This window comes from Heloderma suspectum, chromosome 4, assembly GCF_057233095.1.
Source record: "Heloderma suspectum isolate Gila_16-S chromosome 4, 16-S_ref, whole genome shotgun sequence".
Taxonomy (NCBI): domain Eukaryota; kingdom Metazoa; phylum Chordata; class Lepidosauria; order Squamata; family Helodermatidae; genus Heloderma; species Heloderma suspectum.
Genome location: NC_139461.1, coordinates 19350089 through 19369197, shown reverse-complemented (window position 1 = coordinate 19369197; position 19109 = coordinate 19350089). Strand labels below are relative to the sequence as shown.

At 45.4% G+C, this 19109-nt stretch overlaps 1 protein-coding gene across 1 annotated transcript; it reads right to left on the bottom strand.

The window, feature by feature from the left end:
* Window positions 1-1883: 1883 nt before the first annotated feature.
* On the bottom strand, window positions 1884-18742 carry TMEM71 (transmembrane protein 71). The gene is made up of 8 exons (XM_084851440.1): window positions 18726-18742; window positions 16482-16634; window positions 14193-14405; window positions 12916-13079; window positions 10743-10928; window positions 8355-8430; window positions 7416-7480; window positions 1884-4205 (listed from the first exon to the last, which is right to left on the bottom strand). The coding sequence occupies exons 1-8, from the start codon at window positions 18740-18742 to the stop codon at window positions 3967-3969; spliced, it is 1113 nt and encodes a 370-aa protein (XP_084707566.1). The 3' UTR covers window positions 1884-3966.
* Window positions 18743-19109: the final 367 nt, after the last annotated feature.

Here is a 19109-nt window from a genome sequence, read left to right as displayed (position 1 = left end):
GGCTCAAAGGCGCGGGGCCTCAGAGCCCCATCCCTACCTTGTACTTAGTTTCTTAGAATACTTATCCTTCAGCCTGACTACTTTGTCCTCTATGAAATGGATGTTACGTTGCACTAGCAAATGTGGGGTCATATATATGGTTTGGTATTATGGGTTCAGACCCAACTTCTGCCTTGTACACAATTTGTGGTCTTAAGCCAGCCCTCCCCAAACAGGTGCCCTCCAAGTGTTTTGGACTACAGCTCCCATCATCCCATCACCATTGGCTATGCTGGCCTGGGCTGATGGCCAACACATCTGGAGGACACGGGGTTGGAGAATGCTAGGCCAGTAGTAGATGAACCCAAGTGCCTGCAGGGAGAACAGAGGTTTCAGCTGATGCTTGGCATTTGGGGTTCTGATCACAACCCTGAACTCTTCCCTGTGGGAAATAGTGGCAGGGAGAGTGGACATTTCAGCCAGTACTTAGTGCTGGGGCTCTGAGACCAACCCTGCGCAGTGGCTGAAAGCAGTGGCTATCAGAGCCTTCCTCCCCTGCTTGGAGCTGATGGGAAGTGGGGTTGACTGCTGTTGAGACAAGCTCTGCTAAACTCTGCAGCTCCATAGCTGGGGCAAGGCCTGCTCTCGTTCCTCTTGCCAAGATGAGTGCAATGGCTGAAGCCTGTTTATGGGTAATCATAAGAGTCCCATCTACGTGCTTTTGCTGTATAGGCTCTACCTCCATTTACTTGCATATAAGAAATGAAGAATACTCCCCCTTGATATTGATATGAGAGGTAATGAAAGCCTCTGAGCATGTACGGAGTGATTTTCCTTCAGTCCCACATAATTACAATTCAGTACCACATGAATAATGCTGCAATAATTGCGGCTAATCCAGTCAGGTTTTTCAGCCCATGTACATGGCTGCAGGTATTAATTTTATTCCTTATAAACTTGGAGGCTTATGAGCATCTAGTGCAGAGCAGGAGGAGCAGCAGAGGCAATTGTCACCTCTGCCACACCTCCTGCTCTGCATTTTAGCTAGATGGGCTTTTTCGCTGCGGCAGGAGAGGGAAGGACATGGAGAGGTCTGGAGAGACCACGTAAGCCAGTCACCTCCCCACCCATTGGAACACTCCCTTTAACCCTCACTCTGAGGTCGCTTTTGCAACCTTGGAGAGGCAGTCGATGTGGTTCTCTCTGTGCCAGATGTGAGGGGGTGGGGAGTGCAGATTCCCGGCTCCAACTTCGGATCCAGGAATCTGAAAAATCTTATCCCCCCCCCCCGACTCCATTAGGGGGCCATAGGATTGCTCCCCCCTTCAGTGATGAGCTAAGCGAGTATAAAATGTGAAAGTAAATGCTCGGAGAATTCTTTTTATAGGGGTTGGTAATCTGTGTGTGTTTGTTTGTTGTTTTGCTCTTAACACTTTAGGAATCCTTGAATGCTAGGCCAGTGGATTTAAGTGCAGGCCTCAGATTTTGGAGACACTGAAAATGGCGTAGTGCAGACAGGATCAGATCAGAGAAGAACGGGAGTATCTGCACCTCATCATTACTGTCACAAAATGTCTTGGGAAACAAGGAATACCATTTACAAGCGAAGAAAAGCAAAACAGAGGAAACTTCATCGAATGCTTACGTCTACTGATGGAATTTGACCCATATTTTCAAGCACCAATCGATGATATTTATATTTCCCCTTCCTTTCCGGATGAAGTTGTTCACTGCTGTTCAGAACAGGTGATGTGCACCATTGTCAGCCAATTGAAGAAAGCAGGAATGTATACGATAATGGCAAATGTAGCGAGGGACAAGCTTAAGGAGCAACTAGCCCTCTGTGTCTGGTATGTTGTTCCAGAGACTAGTTTAGTGAAAGAACATTTTCTGGGATTCTGCAAATTAAAAGATTTTAATGCTGATTCAGTCACTGAAGCAATACAACACTGCCTAAGAGTCAGCAAGTTAGACAATCTTCAATGTGTAGCACAAGCTTATGATGGTGCAGCTATTATGAGTGTAATAAGTGGTGATGTTCAAGCTAGTTTTCGGAGTTACCACCCAGAAGCTATTTATGTCCACTGTTACACCCATGAACTTAACTTGGTGCTTTGTCATACATGTAAGTCAATCAAACAAGTTACTGATTTTTTTAATATGTTGGAAGACATTTATACCTTGTTTACTTCACCACTGACACGTGACCAACAATTCTGTGACCTCCAAGTTAAACTCGGGTTAAAAGAAAGTGAGCCTGGACAGATTTCAGGTACAAACTGGTCTTACCAGGAATATTCTTTGAATACACTGATCATGAACTTCACAGCCATTCTTCAGTGCCTTTCGGAAATGATTTCCCCAATAGCTGCTGGTCTGTTAACAAAGCTGTGCAAACTGCCCGCAGTATACTGCTTGTTCTCCTTAGCACAACAGAGGTCTTCCATAACAGGCTTGGAAAAGAGAATCTCGATTTAGCAAAAATAGTCTGTCTTAAAGACATGGTATGCACCAGTTTAAAGGAAATGAGAACACATGAAAAGGCAAAAGAAATATATGAAAAAGCCATCGCCTTGTGCTGCACCAATGATATTGATATCCAGGAAACAGTAGTGCAAAGAAAACAACAACAACACATGGATGCTTTTGTGGTTGAAACAGGAAATGGTGGCGATTGTGAGAATATTCACACACCAGATTATCTCAGGACAAAATTATTCTATCGTCGTCTAGATCGGATGATTTCTGGACTTGACCAGCAGTTCTGCATAATCAAAGCAGAGCTAACGATGGGAATTCAGGCATGCAGTCCACTCTCTCAGAACTTCCACTCTGTAGAGGATGTTGCCACACTTGCTGGACACTACAAAATAGAACTAACGCCTGAAGAAGTACTCATTGCTAAAAACTATTTAACCCGTAAGCAACAGAACGGAAAAAATCTCACCATGGAAGAGGTATACCAGCTTTTAGACCCCATCATGTTTCCAACCTTGAAAAGAGTGGTACAGGTTGTGCTAACTATCCCAATGAGTAGCTATGGCCATGAAAGGTCCTTCAGTGCTTTAAGATGTCTACGCACATGGCTCAGAAGCACAATGGACCAAACTAAGTTACACCACCGTGCAGTCCTTTCAATTGAAAAAGGTGTGCTGGAATCTGTGTCTGATGAGGCCATCACTGATTGCTTTGCTAACAGACAAAACGGAAGGCCTAATCTGATGCTTCCCAAATAATTAGTAAGTAAACACTGTATTTTTGTATATATTAAGTGTGACATTCAGTGTTCCTAGTGGATTGCTTTGCTTTTTTAACTTTACGCTAACTATGTGATGGTTTACACTTTCATATGATCTACTCATAAGGACCATTTTTATTTCTTCAGTCCACAGTTCTGTTCATGGCACGTTAGTCATCTGTCTTATTCACTATGTGACGCCATTGCATGTTGTTGTTCAGTTGTTCAGTCGTGTCTGACTCTTCTTGACCCCATGGACCATAGCACGCCAGGCCTTACTGTCCTGCGCTCTCTCCCGGAGTGCTTACCATCTTCTATTTGTGCCCTTATACTTTCAGCCAGCAAAGTCAAGGCTTCTTAATCTTGGTTACATTTCTCCTCTGTTTTTAATTCTTTTTCAGGTAATAATAACATCATAAACATGACAAAACCAACAATATAAGAGAGCCAAGAGGCATAGCCATTGATACAAAGCAGAATCAACATTTCTGATGAACTGATGGACTCAGATTTGCAATATTACATATTTTTATAAAGCATCTTTCCTAAAGTTTACCTGAGATGATGGTCTTTGTTTGCATATAGAATAAATGGATACCTCGTTGTTACAGTCAGTTATGCTTTTCGAATTCCCCAAATAGTCTCTACTTGAAAGCAAAGAGTAGGAATAAATGGAAAATTCTCCCAAGGGAGGGATGTAAACAGTGGGGTCCCAGAGGGATCTCTATGCTTTTCAACTTATTCATGAATTATCTGGAATTAGGAGTGAGCAGTGAAGTGGCCAAGTTTGCTGAAAAAACCCAATTATTTAGGGTGGTTAAAACAAAAAGGGATCGCAAGGAACTCCAAAAGGACCTCTCCAAACTGGAGAAAAATCCCAACTTCATGTATAAGCAGATGGGATCTGAGTTAATGGTTACTGACCAAGAAAGAGATCTCGGGGTTGTGGTGGAAAGCTCAATGAAAATGTTGACTCTGTGTGCAGCTGCTGTGAAAAACATAAATTCCAGGTTAGTCATAATTGGGAAAAGAATTGAGAACAAAACTGCCAATATCATATTGCCCTTATACAAAATGATGGTTTGACCACACTTGGGATACTGTGTACAGTTCTGGTCACTGCACTGAAAAAAAGGATATTGTAGAGTTGGAAAAAGTGAAGAAAAGGGACTAGAGCAGCTCCACTAAGAGGAAATGTTACAACATCTCGAATGGTCTAGCTTAGAAAAAAGGTGAGTAATGTTCTCTTTGTCTGTGCGTATGTGTGTCAGCTTTAATGGCAAGGCAATATACCAAATCCTCTCAGTCCAATCCCTTACTGTAAAGCCCTTGGTCACTTTCTAGTGTTTTGCAGACTCCATTCTTGCAGCCACTAGCAACTTTCTTATGAGCTTCTTTTGCATTCGCTTACTGTTATTTCCAGAAATGATAAAGTTAGGGTTTGATTAGGCTAAATTGTTTGGACATTTATTTCAGGCATAATCTAGAAAACACGAGACACACACACACACACACAACCTCTGTTGCAACAAGGCAATGCCGCCACATATGAATTAAAGTACCTCTTTCCTCATACTCCCTCCAAAACTTTGAAATTGTTTCATTGATCTGATATCATCTAATGACTGTATCATCTGAGCAGCAAGTGTTGCTATTTTGGTTTGTGAGGAAATAATTTTAAGGGATTTTGTGTGTCAATGGGGCTCCCATTGAGTGTCCTCAATTTTGCAATCTCAATTCTTGTATCCACTAGGTATGTCCCTTCCCAAAAAGTTGTTGTCTGTTCCATGTGATTTTTCAGTTAACGTACTATATATCAGTAAAGGCAAAAGGAGGGGATGATGTAAATGCTCTGGGGGCCAAATTCAGTCCAGCCCCCTGGGGGTCCCCAGCAGGTCATGCCCCTTTCCCTTGATTCCACCCCCTTTCCCCCAACCACTGATAATTTGGGGGGGTTCCTGGCTTCTCTGCAGGTTTTCCTCCATTCTAAAAAGTTGAAATGTGTCGCCTAAGGCCTAGTTACTGGCAGTGAGAGCTTTAAGCTAAAATATACTGATAGTTTTTGTATTTTGCCATGCCCCTTTTGCCTTTGGCTCCACCCACCATTGGAATGTGGAACCCAAGAGCTTCTCCAAAACGGAACGTGGCCCTTGGGCTGAAAGAGTTTCTGTGCCCCTGTACTAAGGCACTAGTGAAAAAAAGCAAAGGTCTCTGTTATGTTATCTAGCCTTGACCTGTGCTCTGGCTCCAAAGAAGACTCAGAGGCAGAGGAGACTCCCTCCATTAACCCAACTCCTGCTATGCCAGGGCCTCCCAGGCCAGAGGATGTGCCTCTACCTGACTCCTCAGATGCAGAGGGCCCTTCCCCATTGCAGCCTTCGCCTCCATAGGAGCCAGTGGCTACAAATCAGGCAGTAGCCCTTTAAGAAACAAGCTGCTTTTCTAAGGAGTGGAGCTAACTGCAGGTCTTGAGCTGGTTGCTAGGGATGTCAGAGAATTCTGCCACGGATCTCGGTGAGGCCAAATGCCAGTGCATTCGGGTCCCCGAAATCCATGGCGGAACGGCCTGCCACCCCTCTGCCCCCCACGGATCTCCCCCGGGATGAGACTTACCTGGGGCGGATGTTCCAGACAGCGGCGGCTCCAGTGGCGGCTTCGGCGGTGGTGGCGGCAGTAAAGACTTACGTAGCCTATCACGTCTGGGTTTTTAAAAAAAACGCATACGCAAATGGCAGTGGCTTCGGCCGCCGCCATTTGCATTCCTTATTTTTCGCCGTCTTAGTCTATGTCAATATTTATGTAGACTAAGACAAATAAAAGAAAGGGGAACGCAAATAGCGCCCATTACGCTATTTGCGTTCCCCTTTCTTTTCTTCGTCTTAGTCTACGTAAATATTGATGTAGACTAAGACGGCGAAAAATAAGGAACGCAAATGGCCGCGGCCGTAGCCACCGCCATTTGCGTACGCATTTTTTGTTTGTTGTTTGTTTTACCCAGAGCCCTCTGCGGCCGGAAATCCGGCTGCGGACGGTCCTGGCCTGGGCCTGGCCAGCTGCTCCGCGGAGCCACTGCGGAGCACAGCCGGCCGTCGAGGATTCCGGGGGGGAGGACCAGATCGCCTCCCCCCCCGTCGAAGATTCCAGGGGGAGGGACGGAACGCCTCCCCCCCACCATGAACAGAATCCATGAAAAGGTAAGTGACTTTCATACATCCCTACTGGTTGCCTTTAGAAAGTTTCAGAAAAACTCTAATTGTTGCAGAGTCAATAGCTCATCTTGATGGAGTTTCAGCTAATGTGGAGCTTGCCAAGGTCCTGAAAAACCCTGCCTAGTCTAACCTTGTCTTGCCATTCTGCACACTGAACCTGACTTGACCTGACACCATGGGACTTGGCCCTACTTGACCTGACCTGATTGGATGTGACCAGACTTGCCCCGATGGGGGTCTTTCATTGACCCTCCTTCCTTGTACATGCCGTGCTGGTTTCAGCACCTCTGGGTGCCTTGAACCAAGTCAGACAGAACAGTCTCCTTAAATATCAATCCATAGTTCATTATCATTTTGAAGAATGGAGGGAGCAATCCTGTTGGGATAGGTGGCCGCCTCCAAACTCGAAGGCGACCGCCAATCCAGTGCACAATGGGAGAAGCATAGGGATGATCCGCGCTGCCTATGGGGTGGGGGGGGAGCGGGCTCCGAGGTTGGTTCCCAGAAACCAACCAATCCTATGGCCGTCTAGCCACTGTCTAGCGGCCATAGGATTGCGCCCTAAAGTGCAGTCCTAAACACACTTACTAGCGAGTAAGCCCCACTGAACACAGTAGGCTTACTTCCAAGTAAACATATATATGATTGCACTGCGTGTGCTTGAATTTGCTTGTTCTCCTGTTCCCTCCCTCCCTCCCCCTTCCTTTTTTCCTTTTTTATCCTGTCTAAGTAAATTGTACATCTGTGGGCAGGGGCTCCTTTGTTTTGTTCTTGATCTTTCTACAGCACCTATAGAACTGCTGGTGCTTTATAACTTTATGTGCTTTACAAATAAGTTAAACAAATGCTGATGCAAAGCGTTATCAGTCAATAAGGGCTTGACAGGCACAGCACACAACCCTCTTCCGAAGAATTAGATCGCTGAAGTTAGTCCCATAAATTATCATTGAAGGAGGAGAGGGGGTGGTGGGGAGAGAGAAACTGCTTACAAATTAAAATGATGCTCAATAACAAGCAGGTCAGCAGAGTGGCAAGCGGTGCTCCCGGAATGAATCTGAAACCACAAGAACCACCCTAAGTCACTTGTTACGCCATGTTTGTGCTAATGATCCAATTCCATTTCATGCCAACTGCAATTCACAACAAGCCTGCTGTAGTCACATGGCAATAAGCCTCTGCACTAGATTTGCTTGAAACCAGAGTGAAGCATAGAGCAAACCGCAACCAGCGCAGTGTCGGCACAGTGTGAAGCTGTGCTAAGGTGGATCAAGGAGGAGTGCAATTCCTCATTCCATTTCTCCCCCAGCCCCAATTCCTGTGTAGTTGTAGGGGGATTTTTTTTTAAGGGGGGGGTTGGGAAGCAGGGGTCACATGCAGCCTGTGGACCACGAATTGCCCGCTCCTGACATACATAAGCAAACACACACACCCCTGGCACCCAAAAGCAGCAGCTTCTGAGGAAGCTGGCTCTGTGCGCCCCACATTTTCCCCAAAGGGAAAGGTGAGAGGTGCGCTTTGAAGTGATGACTTCCTCAGAAGCCAGCTCCACCTTTCTCTGGTGCAGTTCCTTATTTCATCAGCAATCCCTGATGCCACACAGAAGCACTCCAGAGATCAACAGTAACAGGGGTGTGGCTTCAGAAAGGGGGCTTTCCCTACAGGAACAGCCTCCCAGGCTAGGCTAGGCCTGTGGACCAGTGATTCCCAGGCTGCCCTCATGCCATTTCACAAACTACTTTTAAAACCAGCCAGAGTTTGCCATGCAGTAGAACGGAGGCAGTGCCATCCATCCAAAGCTCCTCTGGGCTCATATCACTGGACACATGATTTGCCGCACAGTATCCTGGATCTTTTTTGAAAAACTCATTGAATGCATAATATATACTGTATATGAAAGACATTGTGGAGATAAAAGGCATGAAATTTACCTTACACAGAGAGAAGCGATCCGACACATGGACAGCATGATTATGGGGCAAAGGGCTTTTCTTACTGTAAAAGATTCTATTCAGAACAAAAGAGAGAGTAACCAGTTATGGCTTTTGTACATGGAATGCAGTGGATGCTGGGGGCTCTGATTTCCGTGGGGCTCTGGATCCATTCCGGGTCTCAGTCAGAACCAGCCAGACCTCTAAAGGAGTTATCTAAGGTGCTGAACCCCAGGCCCAAAACAGGTTCAGCACTTTGGATAGCTCCTTTAGAGTTCCGACTGAAACCCGGAATGGATTCACAGCACCAAGGGAATCGGAGCCACCAGCTTCAACTGATGGAATGGTAATACCTTCCCACAAATAAGAAGCTGCCTTATACCAGGTTAGACTTTTGCCCGTCTAGCCCATTATTTTCTGCTCTGACTGGCAGCAGAACTCCAAGGGCTCAGGCAGAGATGGGCTTTTCTCATCCTCTGGTACCCGGTCCTTTTAATTGGAGATGCCCGGTATTGATCCTGCCAGCTTCCGCATGCAAAGAGGTGGCCCTGCTACTGAGGCATGGTTACTCCCCATTAATACCACTCTTCTGAAACTAAGCACAGGAATGTTGAGCTGCCTGATTACCAACTGTCCAGAATGGATTCTTCTGTTTATCAGGTAGCTATGTGTTCAGAACAACCTTTCAGCCTGTAATGACCACCAAGGTTATGGTCAGGTCTGCTGCTGCAGGGATACAGAACATCAGGGCCGTGGGGCAAATCTGGCCTGCCTGTGGTCCCCAGATGGCCATGCCCTCTTCCTTTTAGCCCCAAAACATCTGGAGGGCCACCAATTGCCCACCCCTGCATCTTGAGCGAAGCCTATAAAAGGGGGCTGATGGGAAAAAAAACAGTGCTACAACATGCTAGTATAAATAAGGTCACATCATACAGGACTCTTAAGCATCGCCATTAGCCTAACAACCAAGATGAGAATTGGGTCATGAGTAAGTCGATTTAATCCCCCTGCTTTTATTTGAATGCTGCTGCGCAGGTGTTATGGGAAGCATTCACTTTATCACACTGTTCTTACTGTTTTTATTTTTTTATTTTTGCAAACGATGTTGAGCATTTTAATGGAGCAGTGTACAAGATCTATAAACTAATTACATGCATGCACTGACCTTAGTTATACTGGGTGCATTGTGGACCGATCCCATGCTGCTTCACTCTATAGTAAGCCCCACCATATACAAGGGAGCTTATTTCCAGGTTAAAGGCGCAAGGAGGACAGTCGTGTAGAAGAAGATACGTTGGTAGGTGCATCCCCCGCACCCCACCCTGCACTGCATGACAAGCTGCATCTGCCAAAAAATCCCTCCTTTTCAATAACTAAATTAAACATATGGGATCCATATGTTTAAACATATGGGATTCTGACCTCCTTTGCATCAATGCAAAGTAAGTCCCATGCTCCCATTTGGGCTTAATGGTGGGGCCTGTACCTTAAAAGAGTGGTGAAAATTATTAGTCCATTTATATCACCTGATGTAAGAGGAGAAATCATAGCTCGGTGGTAGAGCACATCTTTGCATGCATGTATCAGGTTAAATCCTTGACACATCCAGGTAAAGGATCTTGGAGAGCACATGGTGGGAAGGTTCACTGCTGGAGACCCTAGAGAGCCACAGGCAGTACTGGGGTTTCACGGACCAATAGTCTGACCCAATATAAGGCAGCATCCTTTGTACCATGTTTTAGGGCACAATCCTATGCATGTTTAGACAGAAAAAGTCCTACAACTCCCAGCATTCCCCAGCCAGCTATGCTGTACAAAATCCTAAACAACTTGGGACCAGGATACCTTACAGAGCACCTTCTCCTTTACCAACCTGCCTGGTCACTGAGGTCATCAGAGGGCATGCTCCTAGTGGTTCCACATGGACTCATGGCCCAACTGGAGTCCACCAGGAAAAGAGCCTTCAGTCTGGTGACCCCCTTCCTATGGAATTCCCTGCATTTGGAGGTCAGGCAGGCGCCAACGTTGTGTTGCTTCCGCCGTCTCCTGAAGACATTGTTATTTTGGGAGGCCTTCCTTGAGTGACCAGCTGCAGTTTATGAAATCTTGGTTTGTCAGAACTCTGTTTCTTTAAAAAATATATTAATTATTTTACCATGGTGTTTTTATTCTTTTATCCTGTCTGCCATTCACCGCTCTGAGATCTTTGGATAGAGTGGTATACAAATATTGTAAATATTTGAATAAAAAATGAATAAAAAATAAATAGGATTGCACCCTTAATATATTTATCTTTTTTGCTCCAATATAAGAATGTATATTTGTACTATAACAAGCAGGTACCGCATAAATGGACAGCACTGTAATAATGAAAAGGGCTTAACTCACTTGAACAGTCCAAAGTTTTTTCATAGAAGTACTCTTCTTCTGCCAGGGGAAAGGTGCAGGGAGGGGAATACTGCTGTTCTCCTGGTTTTGTGAAGATTATGTTATTTGAAGGAGACAATGTTTCGGGAGTTGGATTGTGCCTTTCTGCTCTTTGGGCTTTGTATCCCAAAGTGATATCAACAGTATCTATAAAAAATTACATAAAACATGACCACAGAAGCGTCTTCCGACAGCGCTGGCTCTTCGGCGTAGAAATGGAGATGAGCACCACACCCTAGAGTCGGACACGACTGGTTGGTGCACCTTTACCTTTTTTTAGCATATTATAGGCACTAGAAAATATAAATGATAAACCTCCATTGTCTGTCCAGGAAAGCATTTGTGTCATGCCTCCCTCGGACTCCTCTGAGGATGGAGGGGAATGGCAGGCTCCAAACCCAGGGGAATGGACCAGCACAGAGCCCGAGCCCCCTCACCTCCTGTGGATGTTCCATGCCCGGCTGCAGCACCCCAGAGGATACGGAGGGCGAAAAGCCACCGACCCCCGCAGAGCAAAGGCAGCTGCACATAAGGAAAAATGCAAGCAAGCCTCTGTCCATTTAAGACAGAGAGGCTCTCAGAGGCAGGAGGACTGACTGGATGCAGCTGCTTCTGGACATGCTGTTAAAAGAAGGAAGCAGGCTGGGGCAAGGCTGCTGGAGAACAACGTCGGATCTCACGGCAGATCTCAGCCTCAACCCTGGACCTGACCCCCTGCCTTGCTCATGTCCCCTTGTGTGTTTTGGACTTCGGACTGGAAAACTGACTTTTCTTTGCCACATCACTTTGGATTCAACTGCCCTGGTAAAAGTTCCCTGCTTCAGCCCCCTTTTCCCTCTCACAGCCATGGACGGGTTTACGACCTTGTTATCAGCCAGTGATTTATCGCTGCCAGCTGCAGTCAGCTGGCAGGAGCTGACAGTCTGGGAATCTATGCTTGATAGGTCCTTAACACTGAAAAAGCTCTTTATCAGTAATGATACAAAACCAGCTTATCAAAATAAATACTGCAAAAACTACCCAAACCTTCTGTTCTGAATTCATCATATAGAAGTTTTCAAATTGTGTACTGGAGATCCCTGTGGTTGCATGGAAGCTTATCACGGGTCCTTCTGTGAGATGTTCAGTCTGTCAGTCATCCCCTACAGCCACATGTAGCCAATGGGTGCATTCTATGGTGCACCATCAGTTGATTCTCATGGAGCAACAGGAAGCCCCTAGTGGCCTTGCCAACCCCCTGTATGAGCTCAGGGTGCACCCTGGAATATTTCTCAGAATCCTTTGCAACACATCTAGAGGTTCCATTGCAGATGTCCACAGGCACGTCCTCCAACCCTCTGCCTTTTCAGGATATAGGAGAAGACTCTTGACAAAGATGAGGGTCAGACTGCTCTTCCAGAGGAAGGACAATCAGCCCTGTATCCAGAACCCACCCAGAAGACGTCACCTTGCCATTATCCTCTGAGTCAGGGGAAGAACACCTGGCAGAACCTCCATCTCTCCAGCCACACAGACTTCTGAGACTACAAAATCAGGTGAGGGCCCTTCTAACAGTCTAGAGTGTGTGGAGTTGACCACACTATAGATCATGGCTGCCTACATAAGGCTTCCTCTGGCTTTAGCTTGCTGGTGAGACAACATTCTCCTATGGTTCTAGTAGGAGAGAGCTCCAGCCAAACAGCAAAGCTCACTCTGAGCCATCCAGGGTCCTGTTGTAGTTGCCTTTTACACAAGAGGTCTTCGGCCTTTATTTAGCTTGCTGTGCCTGATGTACTGTACTTACCTTGACCATATTCTTTGTAACTGATACAACCTCGCCTGCCTAGAACTAACTGTTCTATCTAGACTGGACTCTCCCTGCTCAGATCTGACCTTCTCAGATACTGTTGGTTGCCCCTGTGAGCCTCAAGTATCTACAGAACAGGACAATGGGTTCCACTACAGATAAATTGGTATGGAAAAAAATCCTGAAATAGAAAGTGTGAGCATCACTGCAATACATGCCTCTTATCTCACTTATGTCTTTGCCGCATACAACATTTATATACCAAGAAAACTGGTTATCCAGCCTTATGGGCCTTATTTTAAGTACAAAACCTAACAAAATACCAGCTACCATGTGCAAAGTGCTTACCATTGTCATAATATTGGCTGGTATCCATCTTACTGTCTCCTTCAAACCATGCATCCTCTACATGAGATGAGTCTATAGCGGTTCTGCTCAGCCATGAATTAGAGGCACCGATACTGAACAGGCTAACAAGGGATCGGCGGATTCTCTTTCTTCTCCGAAATATTCTGGTACAAAAAAAGAATGATGAATTAATTGAGGAGTTCCTGGTTTGTTCAGAGGGAGAACTGGAGGGGCTGCAAGGGTGGCCAAAAGGCACTGTCACATCTTGGCTTATATTCGGAAATGTTATCATCCAACACAGCCATATTCTTTTCCTGTTACTCTCACCTCTGTCTTTCTTGCCTTCTTTGTTTTCTTCCTTGCTTTCAGAATTCAGGATGCAGGTTCCTTGGAGCAGAAGTCCGTCATTTATTGGCTTTTGTGAAGTCCCACACACACTGATGGTGAATTATCACCATCATGAGCAACAACAAGGTTAAGGGCAGAGAACCAAAAAGCTACCATCCCTTGACAACCCTCCAAATCACTGCTGAGAATCTACGTATTTCAAATCTTAGTGCTCAGCATCTCTCTGGTAGTCTACATAACATTTGTCTTTTTAAAATGACAACATTTTAGCCAATTGCTTGATTTATAATTAAGAAACATGCAAAGTAAATTATGATTGTTTCTCAGCAGAATATTAGAGGCAATAAAGCAAAACACCCAATTCACAGACTGCTTCATACATCAATAAATTCCAATATGGGAGGCACGTAACCCTCCTTGTATAGTTAGGAAATGCCCTCTCCCTTATGTCCCCACCTGGATATTACGATCACGGGGTGATGTCTCCTTGATGGTGCTGCATTTGTCTGGAATTCGCTATGCAGCAACCCAAGAGAGGGTGTTCTCTATACAAGCACCCCACCTGTAGAACTCCCTCCACCTTCATATATGGTCAGCATCAAGTCTTACAAATTTTCAGATCCAACTAAAGACTTATTTGTTCATCCAAGCTTTTGATTTTTATCTCCTGCATCATGTCAACTGTTATTTATCTGTGTTACCGTTCTCCCTTGTTTGATTTTTTTTGGTTGATGTTGTATGACTTCATTGTGTTTTATTGGTTGGGATTATTTTACTGTTTCCAATTATTTTATAATGAAAAGCAGGTAATAAATGTAACTAATAAATAAGTAATGAATAAATAAGATCTATGAAAATGTGTGGACAGAATGTGTGGAATACACTTTTTTGGAGGGGTCAGTTAAACACATGTGTGTGGTTACACTTACCTAACTAATTTCTCTTTATAGGTAACACATGTTTGTGATGGGCTTAGTGTGACATTGCCGTCTTCGTCCGACAGAAAGCTGTCCTCTGTGAGTATGTAGTAGCCATTAGTAAGAAGCCGGGGGCTCCGACGACATGCAAGGACACAGCCTGTGCAAGGGTTGCTCAAACAACATTCATAGGAGGCCTCATGATCTAGAAGGGCATCCGCGTAACTAAAATGGTAAGGACAAAACCTGTTATCCATACATCTGTTTATCTGGCAGAAGATTATGAGCTAATGAGAATGTCGAGAAGGGTAGCCATGTTGGTCTATCCCAACAAAAACAATAAACAGTCTTCTGGCACCTTAAAGACTGCTAACAGATTTATTACGGCATTAGCTTTTGTGGAATAGATTCCACCTCAGCTGATGAAGTGAACTCTAGTCTATGAAAGTTTATGTACACCTCTCAGGGTTCCCCTTATGACCTGGACCCCCTGAGCAACTCCTTAAGGATCTCTTGCCTCCTTAAGAGTCCCACCTTCCTTGTTGTGAACTTCCCCTTCCTAATAACATGGGGTTTAGGCTGTAGGCAGGATTTAAGCACAACAGTTTACTGGTAAATTTCAAACAAGCAATCACAACTAAAGGTATTTACACAATAGAGCTGAGTGATACAAAAGGCATTAAGAGAAAATAAAACTTGCAAAATGCAAGTTCCTTTACCCTAGCTGCACTTAGTCTCCTCTAGGCTACTTCTTCCTGCTCTAGTCTTCTGACTCTGCTCTCACTCCCTGGCCTTTCTGACTCTCTCTTTTTATACCCTCAGTATCTTTTTATACCCTCAATATTTATACCCTTTGATAATAGTATCAAAGAAATTTGATACTAGAAGGTCCCTGTCATCTCCATGTAAAATAGTTTCAGGTAGTGGTGATGGAAAAGGCCCATCTCTGCCCAAGTCCCTGGGGAGTTGTTGCTAGTTAGAGTAGACCGGTCTTCCCCAACCTGGTAGATGTTTTGGACTACAACTTCCAGCATTTCTGACCATTGGCCATGCTGATTGGGACTGAACGGGGTTGATGTCTCGGATGGCTGAAGTAGACATTTCTGGGCTAGGTAGACAAAGGAGGCAGCTGCCAGTGCTCCAATCCAATTCGCAGGTGGGAATTCACATGACTGAATGCTCCTGCCATACAAAATCCCTCTCTGAATGTAGAAAATTAGCTGTTGGGGAGAAGGCTAGGGCTGTAATACCTCATCTAGGAGTACCCCCCCCACACACACACACACTGAACACCATGGGATTTACTTCTGAGTAAACATGCACAGGATTGGGCTGAAAGTGAGGGCCCTTCCTCCTGCTACACTACCTTTCTCATGGAATTGAATTTTTTTTAAGCTAAAAATGGAGGCGACAAAAAAGAACATGTAACAATGCAACAAGATAAAGAGTAAAGAAACTCATGGATTACAATTCTCAGTATATCATGCTTATGCTTGTGAGACAGTTAAAGTAAAACAGGCAGCCTAAGGAGAAGCTTACTGTCCAATGAAAAGTTGGATATCTAAGGTATACAACATATTTAAGGTGTGTGTTTGTGTCTATGTACTGGATGTCAGAATGAAACATAGGCATCTCTACTTGACTGGAATTTGCGCAGAAGTCTGAAGGGCTCCCACATAGGAAATACATGGAAAGCGTGGAAACATGTTTTGAAGAGGGGACTTTTGTACTGAGGAGAATTCTTTCATGTGACACACACAAATACACACACTCACCACATTCTGAAGTGATACAGCTGAGACACAGGTTTACCACTTCGGTGAGAACTAGACAGTCTCCACAAGGAGCTACCAGGCCAGTAGAATCAACATGCCACTCAGACGAGATACTTCCCGAAGCTTCTTGCCCAGGACATACTCCAACATGGGCCCCGCTGGTAGTGGATAGTGGTGCTGGTGGAACAGGGGGAGGGCCACAATCGCCCCCACCCACATCACACAGTCATCACTTCTTCTACCCCCACACCCCCAAAAGACCTATGTCGCCTTGGCTTCTTCCAGCAACCAAGTGTCTCTCACCCAGCCTCCCCCAACCTGGTAGTCCGACCCATATGGCGGTCACAACACCCACAATCCTCAGCCAGCATGGCCATTCAAACATGATTTCATCATATCCTAAGCCCAGGCAATGGCTTCCCAGTAGCAAGCCTGGGCAGGTATGTTTGATTTGGCCCAGAGAACATGAATTCAACACAGGACCAATGTATAGATTTAGTATATGGCATCAAAAGCTCCAAGTCACCTGGTCACAATGAATTCTGATGTCGGATGCTTCTTAGGCTCCTTTTTAAGCAGTGTGGAACGTGCTGAAGGAGAAAGCAGATAAACAGAAATGTCAACACTTCCCCTAGGGGAAAAAAGATGTGAAAAAGATATCCGTGACTTAGGCTGGCCACTTATGAATTGCCAAAAAATAGGAAATGCAAATAGCTCTCTTCTTCTTCTTCTTCTTCTTCTTGTGTTGCATGTTCTACTTTATATGTATAGATGCAAATTTTGAAAGTATTATTATAATTTAAATAGAAATGCAGTGCATCTCACCATAGTGCGGAAGACTGTGACCAGGTGACCCGTGTTCCTGCCTGTTCAGTCTGCTGTTCAGGGGCTAACTGGGGATGGGCAACCATTCTTAAGGGTCTTTATATTTAAACCAGAATTGAACAGGACAGCCTTTCAAATAGAGGACAGACCTCTGGCAGCCCTTCTGACCTCTGTAAAAGAGGACACATGGCCACACTTCAGTGCAAATCTCAAACTTTGTTCACTTCAAATATGTCTGTGCCACTTCACTACTACAACAAAAGTTCTGAAAGTGTTTTACATGGCAAAACTGGTCCACAGTTAAAATGTTAAAATATCTTAACTCTGACGTTGGTGCTACAGATTCATCTGCACGCTCCCTAAAACAAGGACATTACTTGTGTCTCGTAAGCCTCATCAGGCCAATTATATCATCGGCTCCTGGCCCTTGGAACTCTCAGTGGAAAGGGCTTTTGGTGCCATTGGGACAATAACGTACATGGCCTCTTTCCACCCTTACTTAGTAGTTCTTGTTGCTTTGTCCAGCCTGTAGAGGTCTGGGCAGTGGAGGCTGGTAGCTCATCTGTCAGTGGGGCAATGAATCCACTCCAGGTTTCAGTCAGGACCAGTGAGAACTTTAAAGGAGCTATCATAAGAAGAGTCATGCTGCATCAGACCAAGGGTCCATCTAGTCCAGCAGCTGTTCACACAGTGACCAACCAGCTGTTGACCAAGAACCCACATGCAGGGCATGAGTGCAACAGCACCCTCTCACCCACATTCCCAAGCAACTGGTGTACATAGGCTCACTGCCTCTGGTACTGGAGGAAGCACATAGCCATCAGGACTAGTAATTATTGTATCAGGGGTGTTTCTGAGCACAGGGAGTGGGATAGCAGTTCAGATTCTGAAGGAGAACCACCAGACATGGGGGAGGTGTTTTCCCAGGCTAGTCCAGACATGACTGGGCCGGCTTCTCAGGTTACAAATGCCCAGCTGGCTGAGGGTTCCTCTTTACACACCCCTGTGAGAGACAGCGAAAAGAAGGAGGCAGGGTTTGGGGAGTCTGATCTAATAGACGCCAGGCACAGGTGCAAAGACAGAGAAGGCAGGGGCGGAACTTAGACGGTCTACCCGACTGGCCATGCGTGAGAAGCAGTGCTCAGAAACCTCACAAGAGAGAGGGACCTCCCCCCCCCCTTAAGTTAGGCTAGTGAGACTGCCTTCCTCTTCAAATGGCAGGCAACTCTCTTAACTTCCTTTTGAATTCTCCTGAAGGCATTCCTTTGTAGACTGACAGTCACGGAGAATTTGCATCTGTATGACCCTGTGAAGTAATGGATTAAAAGCTGTAGACTGAAGCTTCTTGTCTGTGCTTTTTTTCAGCATTTAAATAAAGTGGGGGCTAAAGGAATCCTGACACATCGATAGCCTTTTCCTCCAGGAATCTGTCCAACCCCCCTTTAAAGCCATCCAAACTGGTGGCCATCACTACATCCTGTGGTAGCAAATTCCATAGTTTAACTATGCACTGAGTGAAGAAGTCCTTCCTTTTATCTATCCAAGGTGCTGAACCCATTTTGGGGAATAGGGTCCCAGCTCCTTTAGAGTTCTGACTGAAACCAAGAGCGGATTCACCTCCACCAGCCCCCACTGGGTCTAGCTTTTCTTGCCCCTTGAAGTGAGTTATGGAGCATCAGGCTCAGGTAACGTAAGATGTGTTCTCCCTTGGGGTGGGGGTCACAGAGAACAACTTTTGGTGGGCTACCAAGGCCTGTCAAAATTCGTTCATCTTTGGCATTTGTATCTTACCTTTTGCATGACACAACAGGACAGAGATAGCTGTTGGCAAAAAAAAAAAAAAAGCTAAGAAGGTGCCAGGTAGACTTGTATGGGGGAGATGGCACTCAAATTATGGTGCTACCACAGAAATAGCTACCCACCCAGTCTCCAAAGAAGATCTTACCTGATAGGCCAGTTCATGTGGGAGAAGGAGGTTGGATGGCATGACAAAGTGAAATACGTAATAACTTTGGCTTGTTCAGTCATTCAGTCATGTCCGACTCTTCATGACCCCATGTACCATAGCACGCCAGGCCTTCCTGTCCTGCGCTCTCTCCCGGAGCGTGCTCAAGTCCATATGCATTGCATCGGTGATGCTGTCTAGCCATCTCATCCTCTGCTGTCCCCTTCTCCTTTTGCCTTCAGTCTTTCCCAGCATCAGGGTCTTTTCCAGGGAGTTTTCTCTTCGCATTAGGTAGCCAAAATATTGGAGCTTCAGCTTCAGGATCTGTCCTTCCAACGAGCACTCAGGGTTGATTTCCTTTAGGATTGACTGATTTGACCTCCT